At 40.1% G+C, this 20,476-nt stretch overlaps 1 protein-coding gene across 12 annotated transcripts in view; it reads right to left on the bottom strand.

Annotated features, from left to right (window-relative positions):
• Nucleotides 1-20,187, bottom strand: part of LOC105083904 (adenylate cyclase type 10) — a 37,326-nt gene extending 17,139 nt beyond the window's left edge. For 5 of the 12 annotated variants that reach the window (XM_074348670.1, XM_074348671.1, XM_074348674.1 and 2 more), the window contains exons 1-16: nucleotides 19,376-20,186; nucleotides 18,360-18,464; nucleotides 15,406-15,444; nucleotides 14,518-14,661; nucleotides 10,306-10,511; nucleotides 9,930-10,020; nucleotides 9,748-9,836; nucleotides 8,956-9,147; nucleotides 8,121-8,242; nucleotides 4,575-4,651; nucleotides 4,278-4,467; nucleotides 3,733-3,788; nucleotides 2,841-2,994; nucleotides 2,497-2,719; nucleotides 1,213-1,299; nucleotides 311-582 (exon numbers count right to left, since the gene is read on the bottom strand). In XM_074348670.1, coding sequence (XP_074204771.1) covers nucleotides 311-582; nucleotides 1,213-1,299; nucleotides 2,497-2,719; nucleotides 2,841-2,994; nucleotides 3,733-3,788; nucleotides 4,278-4,467; nucleotides 4,575-4,651; nucleotides 8,121-8,242; nucleotides 8,956-9,147; nucleotides 9,748-9,836; nucleotides 9,930-10,020; nucleotides 10,306-10,511; nucleotides 14,518-14,661; nucleotides 15,406-15,444; nucleotides 18,360-18,464; nucleotides 19,376-19,532 — 2,204 coding nt within the window. In that variant the 5' untranslated portion in view covers nucleotides 19,533-20,186. Of the gene's footprint in view, nucleotides 1-310; nucleotides 583-1,212; nucleotides 1,300-2,496; nucleotides 2,720-2,840; nucleotides 2,995-3,732; nucleotides 3,789-4,277; nucleotides 4,468-4,574; nucleotides 4,652-8,120; nucleotides 8,243-8,955; nucleotides 9,148-9,747; nucleotides 9,837-9,929; nucleotides 10,021-10,305; nucleotides 10,512-14,517; nucleotides 14,662-15,405; nucleotides 15,445-18,359; nucleotides 18,465-19,375 lie in introns of all 12 variants that reach the window. The other 7 variants (XR_012501135.1, XM_074348672.1, XM_074348669.1 and 4 more) reach the window with 5 other exon arrangements.
• Nucleotides 20,188-20,476: the final 289 nt, after the last annotated feature.

Below are 20,476 nucleotides of genomic sequence, written 5' to 3'. Positions count from 1 at the left end.
TTGATGTTAAAAGGAACTAACATCCCCTTGCTAAAGGGCCTGACAAAAACTGGCCTGACCACACATAATGGACATGTAAAGCAAGTCATCCAGGTCCCAACAGACCTGTGAAAACCTGGATGAACGGCCTGGGGAGATAGTCCTTTACTGGGTACTAGGAGACTGTCTACCTTTAAATCTAGTTTTGGGCCTCACCATGGTTGCTAACGTCATTCTATCCCTCAACTTTGGTGAGACCTGAGCCTTCTCACTTATATTATGGCACCAGCTCCTCCCTTAATGAAGTGCCCAGCTGGTCCTAGCCACTCACATCTGTAGCTCTTGGGGGATGCTCACCACCCCCAGTTCCCAACATGCCATTCTCAGCAGTGAGGTCTCTGCCAACTTCGAAATGGGTACAAGGATGGCCTGAGGGCTCTGCAGGAAGTGCTGGGCCCAGCCACACAGGGTGAAGGTGGGGGTCAATGTCATCACCATGATGATGGGCACACTGGAGAGCAATGTTCCCAAAAACTCCCAGGAAGCTGCATCCATATACTGGGCCTCGTCAATGAGGAAAATCAGTGGTGTTTCCCTCACTGCCTGGAAATAACAGCAAGGAAACAATGACAACCTCTGATTAGAAATGAAGTCACTTTATTTTCAAATCTACCATAAATTTCCCATCAATAATTTTAAGTAAAATGTCAACATAGGCTGGGATTTTCAGAGTAAAATGTATCCTAAGTCCAGGTAATATTTTACTTCATAAATATAAAATATAGCCTGTATATCTAATTCCTAAAGAAATCTACTGAGTTTCTTTGAACAAGAATATACTCTAACTGAAACATGAAATGAGCATCAAAATATTCTCCAAATCAAATATGAAGCTTTCAAATATTTCATTTTGGCAAAAGCTTCAAACTGTGGGAATTCATAGTATTTTAAACCAGCTTCCAGACCAGGCTGCATATGAGAATCACCTAGGAGTGCTTGCTAAAACTACCAGTTACCATGCCCACTCATATACACTTTAAAAAAATACCTCCTCCCCATCAAAAAAATTAATAAAATTTAAAAAAATCTAAATATATATATACAAAATTTTTTAAAAAGATAGATACAAACAATGAAGAAATGCCTAAGTCAAGGTATGATGGAGATAGATTAAAATGAGCATAAACTATCTGCACATGTTAAGAGTTGACGGCATGTAGCAAAAGTACCCACCTTCTGAAGCACTTGAAAAAAACATGCTTTAACCTTCTTTTGTCTGGCCAGGTCATCCATGTGTGAAACTCTGAAGGATAAGGGAAACTGACCGGGAAAATTATTCAGATATTATCTTTCAAAATGACAATCTAATAAAAATATACAGGTTCTCAAAAGGGAACAGAAAATGATTCTATTTTGAGTGAGAATAGCTTTCCACAGGACTAGGCATAGGGTTACAAATACTAATCCAACATTCATATGCAGTTCAGAGGGCAGACTGAAAGTCCACTGGTGGTTAGAGAGAGTGCGCTCCTTTCCATACCAGACTCTGGCAAATCTTTAAAGGATCATGACTAAGGAGTAAAGTGACAGGTCAGACTTAGTAATGTCAATTTGGACAACTCCAGTACCCCCATGCTTCCAAGTATACTATAATGAACGTATGCATGACACCTGTGAGAAAGAATCGCAGTGGATGTCTCCAGCACCGTGTCAGGCTGGCACATGAGCTATCATGGACCTGAGAGCCAAAGTGAGCCTATTACTTGACTGCTTTGGCCAGAGTCCCAGGTAAGGCCTGGCTTAAGCAAGTGCTATGCTGAAGGATTGGACAAATTTTCATTTTTTCTATTTTTCACTCAATACAACATCCTGCATGCTGGGGCAGATTAGGAGAAGTGATGGAAGATGAATAAATGGAATTGTGGACCAAGGAATTCTTAGCCTACTCGCTGCTGGAGACCACATAAATCCTAGACCACTGGAAGCTTTTGAGATTCAGATGCTAGTTCAAGTGACATACTCCATGGCCTGGGATAGGGAAGGTAAGGTTAAAAAACAGAACACTGCAACTGACTCAAGAACACGTGGATGTAATTGCTGGAGATGCTCGACTGGTCAGTATCACCTGGACAAATTTTAGCACTTTCACATTTACAATGCAATCTCTTATATATTACATCCTTTACAAAATTCATGCAAAACCCATATAAAGTACTATCATCATCATTTCACAGGTGAAAAAAAACTGAGGCTCAGAGAGGCTAAGTGATTTGTGCCAAGACATACAGCTGGCAAGACTGAGAGTCAGTCCTAGAATCCACTCTTCTCAAAAAAGGAAAAAACCTGGGTTTTGGTGTCAAAGGCTTTTCAAATCTTGATCCTGCCACTGCTAACTATGTGTTCTTAGACTATGCATATACATATGGCCAACAGGTGTTAGATTAGAAGACAATCCTGGGTCCAACTATCCACCAAAAATACAAATAATCCAGTTCAGAGAGCTACTGCCTTCATTACCTTCACAAAGAAGAGGTCATTAAAAAGACAGTGAAGCGGTTCTTCCACCATCCCATGGAGCTGTTTGAAGAGGCACTCTTGCCGGTAACAGGCTGGGCATGTATCAATCTCAAAGAAGATAGCCATGAGGGTCTGGATGGCATAGAAGCGCTGCTTGGAATCTGCTTCCTTCAGCTTCAGTGGCAACACCCTGATGAATGTTACTGTGGTCACTGGGAGTCCCCTGATCCACAGAGAGGTTACTCACTCCACCAGCCCAATGATTCTGAATCTAACAACACAAGAGTCTCACCAACGAGGCAAAGGAGCCCCAAAACAAATAGGTGCATAGCACAAGTCTTTACCTGTGTCCTTCTTTCTGGGCCAGGAAGTTTATTTCAGCCAACAGCTGACTTTTTCCATAGCCTTTTCCACCTTCATACAGAACTGCTTGTCCCTTCTTCAGGTGCAAACATCTCTGCTGTGCCATTTGGAAGGCTTCTAGTTCTTTCTCCCGGTCTGTAGAGAGACAGGGAGCACCTAACACCTGTGGTTTTTAGCAGACACTTATTTATTTGAATTAATTTATAAAGGTGACTCTCAGAACGGCTTTTCCCCCAGTATCTTTGACAGAATCCCATTCTTTGATGAACCTTCACATCTCTTTCTAGAAAATCAACCCTTCATGATACAGAAATGTGTGTTGGGCTTGGGGGGCTTGCTCCAAAGCCCAAGTAATAACATTTGGAACAGTTAGGCAGCACATGGGCATGGAGACTATCATATCTTCTTAGCTTATTGCAAAAATTTCCATTGTAACAATTTAGTGTTAAAAGTCTGTCACCACCACATGAAAATAATGGACGAATAGAAGTAGATAAAACAAAGATTGGGATATATAGTATGGGTGGAACAGTGTCGGTGCTATCTTTACTATTTCAGAATGAGAAATTTCCCCCTAAAGATGATCAACAACAAGCAGATCAGACCTCAACAGCTTAACTCTGACTTACAAAGATTCTTACTAAATGTTGGCACTTCTCAGGCAAAGTGATAGGACCCAACTTGAAATTTAAACATTCAACATGGAAAAGAAATGGAAAATCCACTTCAAAATTAACAAATTCACTAATAAAGCTTCTCTCTATTTTTTAATAAAAGTTTAGAAGCATTTAGTCTCGTATTTTGTTTTTTAAATCATATGTAACCATCTACAGCTGAAAAAAAATATGATTAAAGGTAAAAAAGAAAACTTACCTAACAACGGGTGATTTTGATTTCTCTCTCTGGCCAAATGTCTCTTCCCAAACATTCTGGAAAAAAGGACAAAGGGAAACATTACAATTAAAAATAGATTGGGATGGATAGATAATACATCTCTAAATAGACAGAGGGCAAGTTGTCCTCATAAACAAGTATTTCAGACAACTAAAGAGGTCCGGAGTTCTGTACAAAAGAGTTTTTAAAAAAGTGAAAAAAAAAATGTTTTTGGTGGGGGGAGGGGAGAAAAAGCATTGACTGCTCCAGGCTCAGGAAAGTAAATAGGTTGTGAAGTACACAAAGGAAAAAGAACATCTAGATTAGTGAGCTACTGCGATCCTCTTCCTGTTGGACAGCAAGAAGCTCACTGACACATAAAACCTGAAGCTCTCAGACACGAAACCCTCCTCTTATGTTTCCTATTCTAGCAGGCCAGCACTAGAAGCATCTTTCTTTCTACTTTCATATAATCAAGCACTGATTATTCCTATGCCCTGATACTATAAAGAGATGGGAGTGAAGTATCACATAATGACACTCACATACATCTTCTATGGCCAAGATATTCATACATCTTCTCTGGGTTGGAGATGTTTTTCATCATTTTCTCTGGGAGCTTCTTGAAGTTATAAGCAGGTAGCATAGATCTTAGATATGTTACCTCATCACAGGACACCAAACCTGGATAAGCAGTTATCATTCTTGCCAAAAGGCTCACTTTCGGGCCAATAACTGTATCAGGGAGAAGTAAAGAAAAGGATGCAGAATTTTTGAACCAACTCCTCCACCTTCACCCCTCTAACAAGTCACAGAGCTAACAGTCCAATGTCCTATTCTACCTGTATATTCGTGTCTTGCTATTGCCCCAACCATGCCACAGAATACTGGTCCATTTGTGATACTGATGGAAACAAGCCTGGGGATCAGAAAAACAACAGTGGGTAAATATGCACTCAGAAGCCTCTAAGTCAGACACTAGACGTGCCACTCTCTGGATCCAGAAGTCTAGTTTAGAGCTCAAAATGGAAAAGGCCAGAAGCTGCTGTCAGTCTGCATCACATGATGGGTACACAGTACTGAATATTAGGGAGATAGTCAAAAGGAGCAAAATGGTCCCTCTACTCTAAGAATTTTAGTTAAGGAGCTATTATTAGTAAAAAGATGAAAAATACCTTATATCTATAATTAGATACTTTATATGTGCTTTTTGAAGTACTCTCAAATTGATTACCTCATCTGATCATCTGAGGACTAATTAACAACAAACATGTGAAGTATAAAGGGCAACATTTTAAACCCATTTGACAAAAGAAAAAAAAAGCTGAAGGAGTTAATTAACTTTGTCCCAGAGTTATACAGCAGAAGGTAATATTAGTGACAGAATGAGAATCCAGACTAATGTGGCAGAAATAGTTTCAACTTAAATCTACAAGTAAACAATTTTTCATTTGTTCACAGAGAGTGTGAAGGGGGGGAACAATCCTGATATTGCTGTCTCCCAGGCCATCAAAATTCTCCTGTTGTCCTCTAAGGACAGAATCGAGGACTCTCACTATCCACTTACCGGGCTCACTGCCCAGGGAGAATCGGAGACACTCAAGACAAGAAGCAGGCAGCTGGTTCTGCTGCCATACCAAGAATAAGACTAAAAATTTGCTTATGTTTCATGATGCTTCCTTTGTCTAAAACGCCCTTTCCCACTTTCTCCACCTGCTGAACTCCTTTCCTTCTCAATCTGGCTCAAAAATCATCTCTATAGTCAAGACTTCTCTGGTACCTCTGGGGAGAACTATTTCTTCCCATAGCACTTTGTTGTAGCTCCTACAGCATTTTATCCCTACACTTAAATTTCATTGTATTAAAGTTAGTTAGCTGAGGAGGTAGTGTCTTATTTCTCTTAACGTCCAGCACAGCTAGCACAGTGCCTGTCTCGTGGTTATGTTCTATGAATGAATTTATGCATGTGAGAAACTCAACTTTTAGTGAGACTACGATAATGAAACAGATTAATTCTTTTTTCACTTGGTTATTTCTTATCTCTTTCTATTTTACTTTATAATTCCCCCTTGCTCTTCCTGGCAGTCAGTCCATGTTCCTTCCTTTATAAAACAAAATGTTCTTCACTGATGAAGAATATAGTCTTTATTCATATACATAAAGTATTTCTGGTACTGCAAAACTGTAATGATGAGATCTGGAGACTGCACTCCCCAGGTTTCAAAAGTATCCTGGAGAAACAGTCACAAACCAGAAAAGCTTGATCAATTATTAGACATAGGGAATCATCTTTCTTTTGTAAGTGAGCTGAAAGCTGAAGGTATTTCTTAGACTAGAAAGAGGAACTCAGACGATGACCCAAGGTGAACAGGGTCCTTGAAAAAGGAGACATGGGTGTGGTTTGGGGTCTAGGTGAGGCTGATGTGATGCAGAGAGGCATGAGCAATAGTAACTGCTTATGACACCACACAGGCACCTCTGAGAGTGTATCTCTACACTTGAATTACATTGAAGAAAGCAAGCTTCAGCATCTGGCTAGTGCAGCATTTCCTAAAATATGTTCTTGAGAACATTCATTCTTCTGGGTGTCTCTAGGTCTTGGTGTTTGGTGATCAAGTCAATTTGGGAAATGTTGAATAAAATGAAATACAACAAATTTCTTTACTGTAAGGCTGATGTTAATGTATACTGTTAACCTTCAAGAAGGAAATATAGTCACATCACTTCTCAAACATATTTGGCTATGAATTTATTGGATTTATTAAGGGAGTAATGTTCTACCAAACATACTTAGAGAAATTACTAAATTCGTAATTACCTTCAAGGAAAAAAAATACTGACCTGGAAACTAGCTTTTAGGCTCTGACACTGTCAAACTATTTGGCTTACCAACATAACAACCTTTGAATCTTAGTTTCCTTTAGTTGGGGAGGCCAAATGAGATAAACTCTAAGATCCTATCTCCCTTTTAATATCTACAATATTCTAAACTAAGTAAGACAGCAAGGACCACGTTATAGCCTAAGAGCCATAAAAGGCATCCTTAAGGACACTGCAAGGTAGCCTCTACTCCTGAATGCTATCTCATTTAGGAGTAAGGGCTAAGGGCAGGACTCTCCAAGACCACAGGTCAATGCAAAATTTGAAAGCAGACTAGAGCAGCACTGGAAGGAATGGCTCAGCACACTCATACTGGAGATAAGACTGGAAAGCAGGTTGTAAGAGTATCTGTAGATCTCACCAAGCCTGAAAGAAGTGCCATCACATATCTGCTTTGGACTAAGAGTTTCAGTATTTATGAAGCAACTGTAGCATCTTTTTTACCTATAAAATAAGGAGATGGATCAGAAAACCTCTAAGTTCCTTTTCAGTATCACTGCCTCTATAATGGTATCACTTAATTTTATTTATTTATCTTTTTTATAATGGTATCACTTTAGTAATATATGCTGTCCCTTTGGGGGAATATCCACACAGGATTTGAGGACAGACGATCTGGGTTTCGTTACCAGCTCTGCTATACGCAAGTAACTTCTCTTCTGTGGCCTTAGTTTCCTCACGTGTAAAAGAAGGATACAAATATTCACACTAGTAGCATATACTAAAGTATTCCATAAATGTTAAAGCATTGTGTAAATGTATGACACAGCTTTTATTCATCTTGAATAAGTATGGCAAGCAAACAAATCTCTGACTTAGTGTTGACATTAGAAATAACTTTTTCAAATCTATTCACTTTCCCCATAGCTTTCTAGTGAGAAAAAAAAAAAAGGCCACTTGAAAAATTCCAACCAATCTTATCATAGTTGCGCTAAGGAAAATGGAAATCTTCTATACTTCATTAGGACTAGGCTTTTGTAGGTGGGAGGGTGGGGTGGATAAGGAGCAGGAGGTCAGTTCAGTGTGAATTCCAGAAAAATCAGTAGGACTGGGAAAGACCAAGAGCAAAAGCCAAGAAGGAGAGCATTAACCAGCTGTGGTCCCTCCTATCTAGGTTACTGCCCCACAATTTGTGTTCCCATGCCGCCCCTCCCCACAGACGGGCAGCCTTCCTTCCACACACAGATACATTATTTGTATATTCATTTCCACATCTGCTTGTTCCTTTGCAATGTTCTTGAATCTTGCTATGCATATTGTGTCCCTCCCCTTCTCCTACCCCACTGGATGGAAACTTACATTCATTTCCCCTGGGTATCTGGTACACAGTTCTGTATCCAGTGATTCTTAACAGACTTTGTTTTCTGACTACCCTCAGCATGTTCCCTCTCTCCCCTTTGGGCAGATTCCAGATGCCCTCAACCCCTGCTACTTGCTACTGCCTCCTTCCTTGGCTGAAGAGCCCCCTGGGCCTGAGAAGCTCCTCTCTGCCCCACCTTCCTCCTCACTTGGTCTCAGCAAGATTCTCCCAGCAGAAGCTGAAGATGCTGAAGGAGCTCTCCAGGGCATGTGCACACTCATCTGGCTTCTTATCCCCAGGAAGGCCGAAAACACAGAGGAACATGCAGCCCTGAGATAGATGACAGAGAAAGAAAACAGAACTTGATCAGGGGAAGAAATACGGCTTGCGTCCACTGCACCAATTTCCCTTAGTGAAGCCAGACTCCTTCCAGATTCCTTCCTAGCTGGTTTTCTGTTAGAAATGTAGGATTCTATAAGATTCATGAAATGGGCACGCTAGGCCACAGCAACACAGACATTTTTTTAAAAAGAAGAAGAAATAAAATCTTAATTTAACTATTTAAAGAACTAAAATTCAACACATGAGAAAAACTGATGTCAAGAACTTTTCAAAAATTCAGTTTTTAGTGTCCAACTTAAGCTAACTCTATCTGCTTCTATTTTCTTCACCTAGAATGTCAAATATTACAATACTGCTCTTTTTCAAGCTCCTAAATTATATGAGAAAGATTTGATTACATTTACTTTACTAATAGAGCCATAAAAACATTCTTTATGCCTTCAGAAGGATTTTTTTTCAACAACGATAGATTTAAAAAGGATATGGAGAGTAACCCTCAGTTACCTTGAAAATTAAATTAACTAGAACATCCCTTTCCTTAACTATTCCTAGTTGAAGTTTTAATGTAATATAGCTTGCTACAAAATAAGCAGCTGGGGATCTGACTTATGCCTGTGTTATGTGAGAAATAAACTGGTGATACAAGACTATTATTCCTCACTCACCTTTAATGCTGATGTGTCAAATTCCTTTGTACTTACTTTATCAAACATAAAGATCCGGCTCAGCTGGCCACCCCCTTTCTCTATCACTGTGGAGATGTATAAGGCAGCCTCCTGGATAAGATGACACAAATGCAACATCCATTCTGTCTTGTGGAGCTCTAGGCTGACCAAAACCGTAGTCACGGTACGGAATTCAGATATATACTCCATAGGCTGGCCTTCATCAATCTACAAAGACACAGTGAGTTACCTTGTCTGTATGTTCAACTTTCACTATCATGCTTAGGCATTTAAATTCAATATTCCATGGTGAACATGAGAAAATAATTTATGGATGTTAGACAAAAAACTTAAAATTCAGGTTCAAGCGGTATGGAAGATAGACCAACCAGTACACTTGGAGTTAAAACTGTTTGACTTTAAAACTAATTCACTGATGAAATTTGCTATGCTTTTATATTTCCTTTCTAAGACTTAGTTTGGTATGTCCAATTCTCCTAGCCATTAAATCACTCACTAAGGGATTCACATAGATTCAGATACATGTAATCAACACATATTTACCAAGCATATACTCTATACCTGTTTACAGTGTACCAGCTTCTAGAGGGACAAACATAAACAAATATGGCTTCTGCTTTCTAGGACTGAGAAATCTAAACTTGTAAGACATGTCACTGTAGTAACTGATGCAGATGAGAAAATCTGCTGGTATTAAAATGGGCAGCAGGAGGTGAACTGGATCAGTACAAATGATCATCACATATAAATGTACATTCTTTACACAAACACACAGTCTACACGATGACTCAAGAACTACGAAATAACCTTCTTCAGAAGGCTTTTCATTATGTGCTTCCTCAGGGTTTGCTCAAGTGCAGAGTCTGGATCCAACTCCAGGGCTGTTCTTAGAATGTCTGAGAAAAGGAAAACAAACAAAATGTCTCCATGCATGTGAAAAATTAACCTTTGAAATTTTGGTATTGGATACAAAGGGCCAAGTAACTTACCAGCACTTGTCCGGTAATGTGGCAGGTAATCCAGGCACTTGTCAAAATGCTCATCGAAATCAAATGGGTCACTGATCCGCATATCTCTTAACTACAGAAAGGAACTGCTTAATTCTGTGCCCACCCACCAACTGGATTACCTTTGGTTCCTTAACAGAGGGGCTGAGGATGCCATCTCCCTTGTTTATCTCTTATCTTTCCAGCCTTACTGTTCTGCCTTATCTATCTTCCTGGGAGAATATTCCCTGCCTCCCTCTAAAATAGAGTTCCAACATTTGTTGGTTTGGTCAGGCCATATGTGAGCACCACCAGAGCACTGCTCTGGGTAGTAGGAAGGCCTCTGCAGGACGTTCAGTGGATGTGAGCAGGCTCCTACCTTCACAGCTTCGTCCTCCCTCATGATTTCCACTTCAAACATGTACTGCTCACAGAGCTTCCAGCAGTTCCAGGACAAGACAATCTCATTTGCCTGAGCCAAACGCTGAGCTAACTGGACACCGTCCACATCCCGCCCAATCACCAAGAGGTACTGTCGCTGCTCGTCTCCAACAATAACCTGGGAAATCCGTCCTGCAGACAGACCTATCCAGGAAAAAGGAGACACGTGATGAACAGCCAAACTCAGTTGGAAAACTTTGCAAAGGGCGGGGTCTGGAATCCTCACATGGTTTTATGCATCATGCCAATCTCGTTATTGCCATGAAGTATTAGGTGAGCGCAATCTCAAAAGTAATACCTTGCTCCAGATTTCTCTGTCTTAAACACACCTAGAGACAGACATTCAAATAAGCCTGAGTTGTATGAGGGAAGAAAAAAGAGATCTTAGGTGTCTGAGAGTTTTGTTTCTAAATTGTTCTTCTAAAGGACAGCTAGGTCCTGATGGCAGAGACCAAATGGTTATGCTCAGAAACTGCTGACCACACCAGTCCTCCTCATGTGTAAGCAGCACTGAGACAGTAGACAATCGCTATTTTACCAGACATGGGCTCTGCCATACGCTTTTATTCTGCCTCCTGTTTTTCTTGCCCTGGATTTCTTACTGCTAATAGGGCTGAAAAACTGGTTTGCTTGCCAGAAAAGAAATGCCTATAACCAAGAGAAGTCTGCCCTTAGGTAAGTCATTCACCCAATCTACACTAAAAACAAGCGAAAAGTAGTTTTAAAAGAATGGCAGAGACATATACTTTTAGCCAAGATGGAATAACAGGTAGTAAATTTACCACAACACCTGGAACAATCATGGAACTGGAAAAAAAGACACGAAACAACAGAAACAATAGTTCTCAAGATACTGGCCATCAAGTAATTAAGGACAGTATGCTTGAGAGATGAGAAACAAACAAGGTGAACCCTCTGATACCCCAGCTCACTGCCTAGAGAGTTTCCAGTACACAGCTTGGAGAGAAGAAACCCAGGTGCAGCCCGGAGGGGTTCCCGAGTTGAGGAGACAGAACTAGGAATCTGAGGGGCTAAGGTGGTTAGAGTTTGTAGGGCACTGTGACTACTGGAGAGTAGAGAGAGAGAACTCCAGAGAACTGGGTCTCCCTCAGTCTTTAGCTGAGTACAGGTAAGTGCATCAATCTGAGGAAACAACCTGAGGCTACAGAAAGAACCACCTGAAAAGATTAGAGGGAACAATCTTTAATATCAGACAGGGCCGGGTATAGTTCCTATTCCCACTAGCCAGAGTATCAAACTTAATAATTCACAGGACATTAGGTACAGTACCCGGAAGGGGTTTGACTCAGGAATAGGGCAAAACTAGCTCTGGACTAAACACTGCTCTGGCCCCTCCAACAAAGTTTGAAAGTAAAACCTGAAAGTATCAAGTCAACTACATCCCAGAACTAAGTTCAAGAATATTTATAGAAATATTTAAAAATTCAACACTCAACAAGGTTAAATTCACAATGTCTGGCACCTACCAAAAATTACAAGGTGTGCAAAGAAAAGGGAAAATATGATTCACAATTAGAAGAAAAATCAATCAGTCAAGCCCAGTGCAGAATAATACAAATGACAGAATTTGGAGATCAGGACATTAAAAAAGCTACAACTATATTCTATATATTCAAGAACCTAGAGAAAAGACTGAACAAGTAGGGACATGGAAGATATGGTATCTTCATATGGATGAAGACTATCAGGCTTGAGATGAAAAATATATTAGATTGGATCAAAGGCAAATTAGACATTGCAAAAGAAAACATCTGTAAATTTGAAAACACAGTGATAGAAACCATCCAAAAATGAAACACAGGGAGAAAAAAGACAAAAAAACAATAAACACAGCATCAGTGAGTTGGACAATTTCAAGCAGCCTAATATGTGTGTAGCTAGACAGAGGAGGAGGAAGAGAGAAAAAATTATTTGAAGAAATAATGGCAGAACATTTTCTAAATTTTACAAAAACAAGAAACCTATAGATCCAATAATCTCAACAGGTCCCAAGCATAAGAAAGATGAAGAAAACTGTACCAAGACACATGATAATCAGATTGCCTAAAATTAGTGACAGAGAAAAAAATTTTGAAAACAGCTAGGGTGGAAAAGGGAGAGACGTTATATACAAAGAAACAAGAATAAGGATTTCTTGTTGGAAACATTACAAGCTAGATGTCAGTAGAACGACAGCTTTAATATAAGAAGGGGTGGGGGAAGCCCCTGTCAATCTAGAATTCCATACCTAGTAGAGATATCTTTCAAAAACAGGTGAATTTTTTCCAGACACAGAAAAGCTGAACTAACACATCTCCAGCAAACCCACATTATTAGAAATTTTAAAGAAATTTCTTCAGACAGACAATGATAAATGTTGGCAAGGTCATGGTGAGACTGGAACCTTCATACACTGCTGGTAGAAATGTAAAATAGTACAAACACTTTGGAAGAAATATTAGCAATTTCTCTAAAAGTTAAATATGCATCTACTATATGACCCAGGCCTTTCATGTCTAGGTATCTGCCCAAGAGAAACATATGGATATGTCCATACAAAGACTTGTACGTGGATATTCATAACAGCTTTATTTGCAAGTCAAAACCTGAGAACCCAATTGCTGATCAAAAAGTGAATAAATAAATTATACTATATATATATATATATATGCAATAGAACACTACTCAGCAATAAAAAGGAATGGACTACTGATACACACTACAACATGGATGAATCTCAAATTATGCCGAATTAAAGTAGCCAAAAAGTACCTACTATATGATACCACTTATATAACATTCTTTAAAAATGCAAAATAATCTCTAATGACAGAAAGGAGAGCTGTGGTTGCTTGGGGATGGGGAGGGGAAGGCTGAGAGGGAGAGTTTATAAAGGGGCACAGGAAACTTTAGTGAGTGCTGAATGTTCATTATCTTGATTGTGGTGATGGTTTCAAAATTGTATAAATATGTCTATGTACAGTAACAGATATGAATTATCTATCAATAAAACAAAAATCAGAAGAACTAAAAAAGGACGGTAGGACAGGATAGATGCCATATAACTCAGAATATGATTCTTCACTACTGACTAGTCCTCAAAATACAAATGAATAGCTGGAGTTTTGTGTCTAGAGCTAACCCTCCAATCCTGACTCTGCCACTGGTGAAACATTCACCTCAGTGTACAGCTTTTTTCCTATAGTATTGTATTATATTTTTGATTATGTAATACAATGACATAGCTCAACAACCAAACTACATAAACAATATACATTAAAAAGTCTTGATTCCATCTATATACCTATCTACACTATTTTCCCCTAATAGGTGACTTTTATTAGTTTCTTATATATCTCTCCAGTGTTTCTTTATACAAATATAAAGAAGAAAAATTATTATTTTTCCTACTTGCATAAAAGGTAGCATACTAAACACAGTGCTTTGCATCTTGTTTTTTCTCATCTATGTTTTGGAGATACTGTTATATCAGAACATTTTTTTTTTTTTAAAGCTGCAGAGAATCTCAGTGAATAAACATATTATTGTTTATTTAACAAGTCTACTATAGATATTGTTTTCAACCTTTTATCACAATCTGTATTGTAATAAATAATCTTATATACATGATATTTAATGCACAGTCAGGTATACCCATAGGATAAATGTTCAGAAGTGGGATTGCTGGGCTGAAGAATGAATGCATTTGTAATCTTGGTAGAGATGACTGGATCACCCTCTACAGAAGTTATACAACTGCTGACTCCCATCAACACTGTGTAAGAAGGCTTATTCCTCGCAGCCTCACCAACAGTGTGTCCAGCATCTGAATTTTTCCATATTTGTAGGTAGGGAATGATCTCAATGTACTTTCAATTGGCATTTTTCTTATTACTAAGTTGACCGGTTTTTCACACATTACAAGAGATGACTTCTTTGTTTATGCGCTATTTATTCATTCTTTTGCTCAGTTTTCTCCTAGAATGTTAGTCTTTTCTTAATTTCTAGGTGTTCTTTCTATAGAAAAATTTACCCTTTGTCTACATATGAGTCGCAAATATTTTTTTTCCAGGTTGTCATTTATCTTTAAAATTTTTAATCTTTCCTGCCCACCCCCACCCCCCAACTTATCACTCTTAATAGCTACTACCTATCTTTAACTGCAGGTCCTGGCCTTCTCTGGTGTGGTAGATCCCAAATTTCTCCTGTATCTCCAGACTGCATTTTGCCACCAGGGTAATGATGTCACTCAGTTGATTCTGTTCCACTGTCCAGAGTGCAAGGAGCACATTCCCTGTAGACACACAAGACAGGCTGACAGAGATCAAGTATCTGAATTCACTTGCCATGGCAGAACCCTCAATAATGCAAAAGATATCATGCAAGGTGTCACGCAAGGTTTCTCGCCCTATACATTATGTTAGGTTAAAATGCTGCCTTAATCCTCAAAAACCATTGAGCATATAAAAACATGACTAAGTAGAAGCTGAAATGTTCCTAAGGTTTAAAGCTATTTTTGGTAATTCTTTCCCCACCAGTATCCTAACAGAAGGGGCGGGGTACTAGCTAAGAGGCCCACAAAATATAGGTTTACATTCAAGTTGAATTTTAAGATTTTAAGTGGTTTCATTAAGTTTAAATGAAAAGACAGGTCAGCTCTGTGGCACACAGCTGTAAATGATCGCAAGAGTTCTCCAGATAGGAGACTCTTGACTCCTCTCCCTCTCCTCTATGTAGCTTCTGTTATTAATGACCAAGCTTCTCATAAGTTTTCTCACGAATGCTTTAGAGGCACTTATTTTTCTGTCAATCTGAACAAACTGTAAAATACATGGGAGCTTAACATGGACAAGGCTTTTCCATTAGACTGGGAGACCCTTTGAGGCAGAGACTGTCTTCCTCATCTGTGTTTCCTCAGGGCCCAGGACTTAGAAAAATAATCAAACAATGCTGAATAAACAAACATGCCAAATTCCACCTAAAATACAGTCTTCCTCACTTCATGGTGCTTTAAATATTCAGAAAAACTGAGAAATACCTGTAATATTTAGGATATCCCCTCCAAAACAGAGCACATCTGAAATCAAGAGGGGAAAATGAATCAAAATCGGATATGCTGGATCATGGCAGAATCACATATGATGAAAAGAATGGCCTTCTGAGTTTCCCTTTGTATCTTTTCTGGTCAATTTGTTCATTCCAAGGTTCAGACTCCCTCTTCCTTTCCCCTAGCTTCTCCTCAGATATGTCTGTTCTTATACCCAACTTCTCTAAAAACAGAAGGAAAGCCCTCTTGGTATCTTCAAAGCCATCCCCCTATTTGTGCTCTGGATCCTTGTCCCTCTCACCCTCTCAAGAACTTCACTCCCTTCCTTGTGTTCTTCCTGTGCCATCATTCCCATTAATATCTTTGTAAAAAAAAAAACCAAAACAAAACAAAATTAATCCACCTATTCTTGACTCTGCCTTCTCTAGCTATGAGCTCAATTTTTCTGCTATATTCCCAGCCAAAAAAAAAAAAAAAAAATTCTCAGTTTATTCCAATCTGACTTCCATCTCTACCACTTCACTAAAATTATCAAAACCACCCAAAGCATTCATCTTGCTATATTTAGTATTTTTCTGATATCACTGTATTTGACACCTTTTATTTTCAATCCAGCTAGGGCAGCACTCTTCTTCTAGAGACACTATTGCCCTTTTGGCTTCAGGAACACCAAATAGCCTACCTGACTGACTGCTTCACAGTTGCTGTTGTAGGTTCTTTCTCCCTAATCATAATCATAATCTCCCCTTGGAGTTCTTTACAGTCTCCCTATGTGGACTCAATCAGTTCTTAACTTTAAATAAAATCTTCATGCCATCAATTCACTTTTCATCTCTAAAGATCTATTCTCTAAGCTCAATCACAGCTACTAACTTCGTTGCCTCACTTGACTGACTTACTAACAACTCAAACTCAATATATTAAAAATAGAACCCTTGACTTTCTTCCTCAAAGCCTAGTCTTTCCCATCTTGGTATGTGACATCACCATCAATTCGGTTACAAAAGCCAAAAAACTTGACAGTTGTTTTCCTCACCATTTCCCACGGAAATCCAATACATTAGAAAATCCTGTCTGTTGAATTGCAAAATATATTTCAAGTCAGTTCATCTCCATACAGTTCCCTTCATTACCACACCTTGAGACTAATAGTTTCAGCCTTTACTGCACACTGAAATTGTCTGTAAGAAAAATCCTTAGTCCTGGGCTTACCCCAAGATACTCTGATTTAACTGATATGGGGTGAAGTCTAGACATCAGGAGTTTTAACAGCCTCCTAAGTGGTTATCTAACGTGCTGCCAAGGTAGAGAACCACTAACCTCATCTAAATCTCTAACTTCTCTCCACAATTATTCCAATTGCCTCTTCCAGCTTCCCGTTTTACCACCTACCTTCCATCAGTTCCCTATAAAACAATCTCCATGAGGGCAGGTACCGTGTCTTATTTTCCTGTGTACTTCTAGTACTCAGCAGTTCCTGGTATTATAAATACATGCATGATACATAGTTTCTATCTCCAGGAGACAGCTAAAATGAGCTTTAAAAATGTAAATCAGATCACATCACTCCCCTGCTAGAGTCTTTCAACAGTTTCCCTTCGTACAAAAATAAATAATCCAAACTTCTATGGTCTATGGAGCTTGATGCTCTCCAGTCTCACCTCAAGCCACTCTTCTCCCTGCTAACTATGCTCTAACCACACTGGCCTTTTCAGTTCCTAGAACACGCCAAGCCTTCTCCACCTCAGAACCTTTTTATTTGGCATTCTTCTGCCTGAAACGCTCTACCCTTAGCTCCACACACAGCGTTCCTCACATCCGTTATGTCTTAGCTTACACAGCACCTTCTCAGAGATGTCTCCTATGACCACCCTAATACAGAAGCTCTTTCACCCTACAATTCTTTTCTTTTTTCCCACAACACCCTATTTATTTCCTTTGTAGACTACATACTCTGAAATTATCTTGTTTACTATCTTCCTTCCTTGGAACCTACAAGAGGGCAGGTACTGTGTCTTGTTTTCCCATGTATTTCTAGTACTCAGCAACTCCGTTATAATACATACATGATACATAATTTCTATCTCCCCCTTTCACCTAAACTTGATGACATCCATTGAAAGACCTCAGGCAGAATCCTCAGTGGTAAGGGATTAGTCAAATAGCCACTTTATGTGGCTTAAGGAGAGGCCACAAGGTAATTATTCTGGTGAATCTCAGAATGATGGAATAACTATGGGACACTGTCAGTAAAGGAAGGGAATGTACATACATTAGTACTAAAGGGTGTAGAGCCAGTATCATTTGTTAGGTAGACCTAACTAGACTGAAAACGCCTCAAAAGTAGGTTTCTGTACCTTCTGCACTTATTACGGTGTATGTCATAGTAGGTACTCAAAACAAGTTTACTGCACGAATAAGTTTTTCTCCTAGATTAGACAAATATACACAAGCTTAATACATGGCAGAAAATAAAACACTCACTCCTACTCCACAGGATCAAAATGCAGTAACCAAATGGGAAGGTATGATTTGACACAACAATGTAAACTGACTTATAACTCAATAAAATAAAATTTTAAAAAAATGAGGTGTGTTGTAAATTATACCTGATATACACACATGAAGCACATTGTATTTTTGTTAAAAGAGACGGCCTTAGGAATACTTCATTTCAAAATAAAATACAAACATGCAGAGTTAAAATTAAAATTAGCATTTCCCCCCCTCTTTCTGAACACTGAGTCAATAGGATGTGAGATTGGGTAGAATGGCAGGTATATGGAAAGATCTAGCTTGTCAGTGGCAACCTGAAGAAATAAAACATGACTGACACTAAAGGAATGACCTTCAGTATCCGTTTTAAGCACCTCAGGCCTGTTTCTGTTACAAACCCTCAGAAGCCCAGCACCACACTTCCTTGTTCCCCTACAAGGGTCACTCACGCTCCACGATGTCACTAATGTAATAACTGAAGATGTGGGCCAGTTTGTCCATGTCATGTTCCGACTTGCAGCTCAGGCTGAATCTGTCCATTAATGCTGTAAACCCTGACCAACAAAGCAAAAATTACTGTTAGCTGCAAATCCCAAACTTTTAGGCCTTAATCTCTCCATGCATTAGAATAGTGTAAAGAAAGCAGATCTCTTTAACATGAGTAATTTCACAATTCTTCTTTTTCTTTTTTTGAGTAATTTCTCTATTCTTTAATATGGTGTTACTTAGCAAGTACTCAGGGCCAGGCTGGTTGCTGCTGCCTCTAGGAGTCCAGAGGGCCAGCCTTCCCTTATTTCCAGGAGCTGCAGATGAAGATTCACCCACAAGAGCCTTTTCCATCAGAATGCAGCTACTGCTTTCCCGTCACACCCTCTTAAGGCTCTCTGACCAAGGGAAAGGATTTCCCCCGATATGAAGCGCAGAAAAACCAGTAACAAGGAGATTGGATTAAAGCTTCATGGAGAACTCATACGGTAAGCTCCTCGAGGACAGGCACCTGAATCACTCATTTTCATATCCATGACATAAACTCCCTAAGTATTTGTTAAATGAACGACCCTCCTAGTAGCTACTAGGTCTCTTAACACCTAGCACAATGGCAGGTACATACTTATGGACTCAAAGAATGAATTAATTGAGTAAATAAAATCACTAGACGAGGCAGAATGCTTATTGGAAAACACTTGGGTTCAAAGCGTGCCGTATGGCCCCGAAAAAGTCCATTCCCTTTTCTGAGCCTCAATTTCATCATCTCTGAAGTGAACTCCAGGGCTACATCAGGTTATCTTCTTGCTCTGAAAATGACCCTCGGTTTCCGGCGGAGGCGGCGGGAAATGCGGTGAAACCGCGCTTGCTTTGCTCGCTCCGGAGCCAGGCCCATAACCGCAGCGGCCCCTACGAGCTGAGGCCCAACGGCTGCCCCTCCCGCAGGTCAGGAGAGCAGCGGGCCTCCTCTCTCCCTCACCCGTCACGTGGACGCCAAGAAGGACGCCCTGGGCCGTGGCGAGCTCGGGTTCCGATCCCCGGGGCTTCCTGAAGACCAGCAGGTCAGGAAGCAGCGCCGCCAACCGGGCCTCTACGGGCCACAGAGGCGGGGCCCCCACCCGGTCGCCGGTCGCCATGGCGGCGACGGGGCTGCGCGCCGAGCTACCGGAAACAGCGTTCCTCCGCGTAGCAGCCAATCCTCAACGACAGCCCTGATGTGTCCCTCCCACCAGCCAATCAGTGCGGGCTTGCTTGGAGCAGCGTCAATCGAAAGCCGCCGCGGGCTCTGCCCCACCTGTTTCCCAGCGCCATGGCCCCTCGAGCTGGCTTCCGGGGAGGGGACGAGCAGAAGGTTGGCAGGACAGCGCGTTTCAAGGAATGTAAGCTGACGGTTTTAAAATCTCCGTGAAACGTGGTGAAGATACTTCTACGATGAAGCCGATCATCAGGGATGTTATCAGTAGAGTGGTCTTTTTCCGGAGCAGAAACTTGGGTCATCTCAGTTTGTAAGGAAAAGTTCCATTGATATCTGCCTGAAGCAAACTCAGGATGGCTTTTTAATTTACTGCCTTTAGATTAAGACTGTTTAAGTGTCAGTCTTTTTCTTTAATTGTTAGCCTCTTCCATTTCTGTTGTCTGCCAGGACAGGTCACTGGGTATCATGGGAGTATTACCCGGGGCTGTTTTGTCAAGTTCCCGGGTCCCTGACTTTTGTGTAATAAGGTCACGTTTGTGGTTGCCCATCTGTTGCTCAGATCTGTGAACACAAGACAGTAAGAGGACGAGTATGTTGTGGATTAACAGAAATGCATCTGTTTTCCTGCATAAATAAAAACAAAAATCTAAAAATTACATCTTCACTATCTTTACTTCTACAGTATCTTATAAATCAATGGTGGTAACTAAAGGGCTAATTTTACTCATGGAATTACTTCATCGCGTTTTGATTAATACTTAAACGGTAAAACCACAGGCGACAGGAAATACCTCCTCAGGAGGGAGAGAGGGCCAAAAGTGAAGGAAAAGAGATCAAGGGGATACACACAACCAAGAGGCTGGACACTCCTAGTCTTGACACACT

This window comes from Camelus bactrianus, chromosome 20, assembly GCF_048773025.1.
Source record: "Camelus bactrianus isolate YW-2024 breed Bactrian camel chromosome 20, ASM4877302v1, whole genome shotgun sequence".
Classification (NCBI taxonomy): Eukaryota; Metazoa; Chordata; class Mammalia; order Artiodactyla; family Camelidae; genus Camelus; species Camelus bactrianus.
Note: the sequence above shows the minus strand (reverse complement) of the source record. Positions and strands in the feature narration are given on the sequence as shown.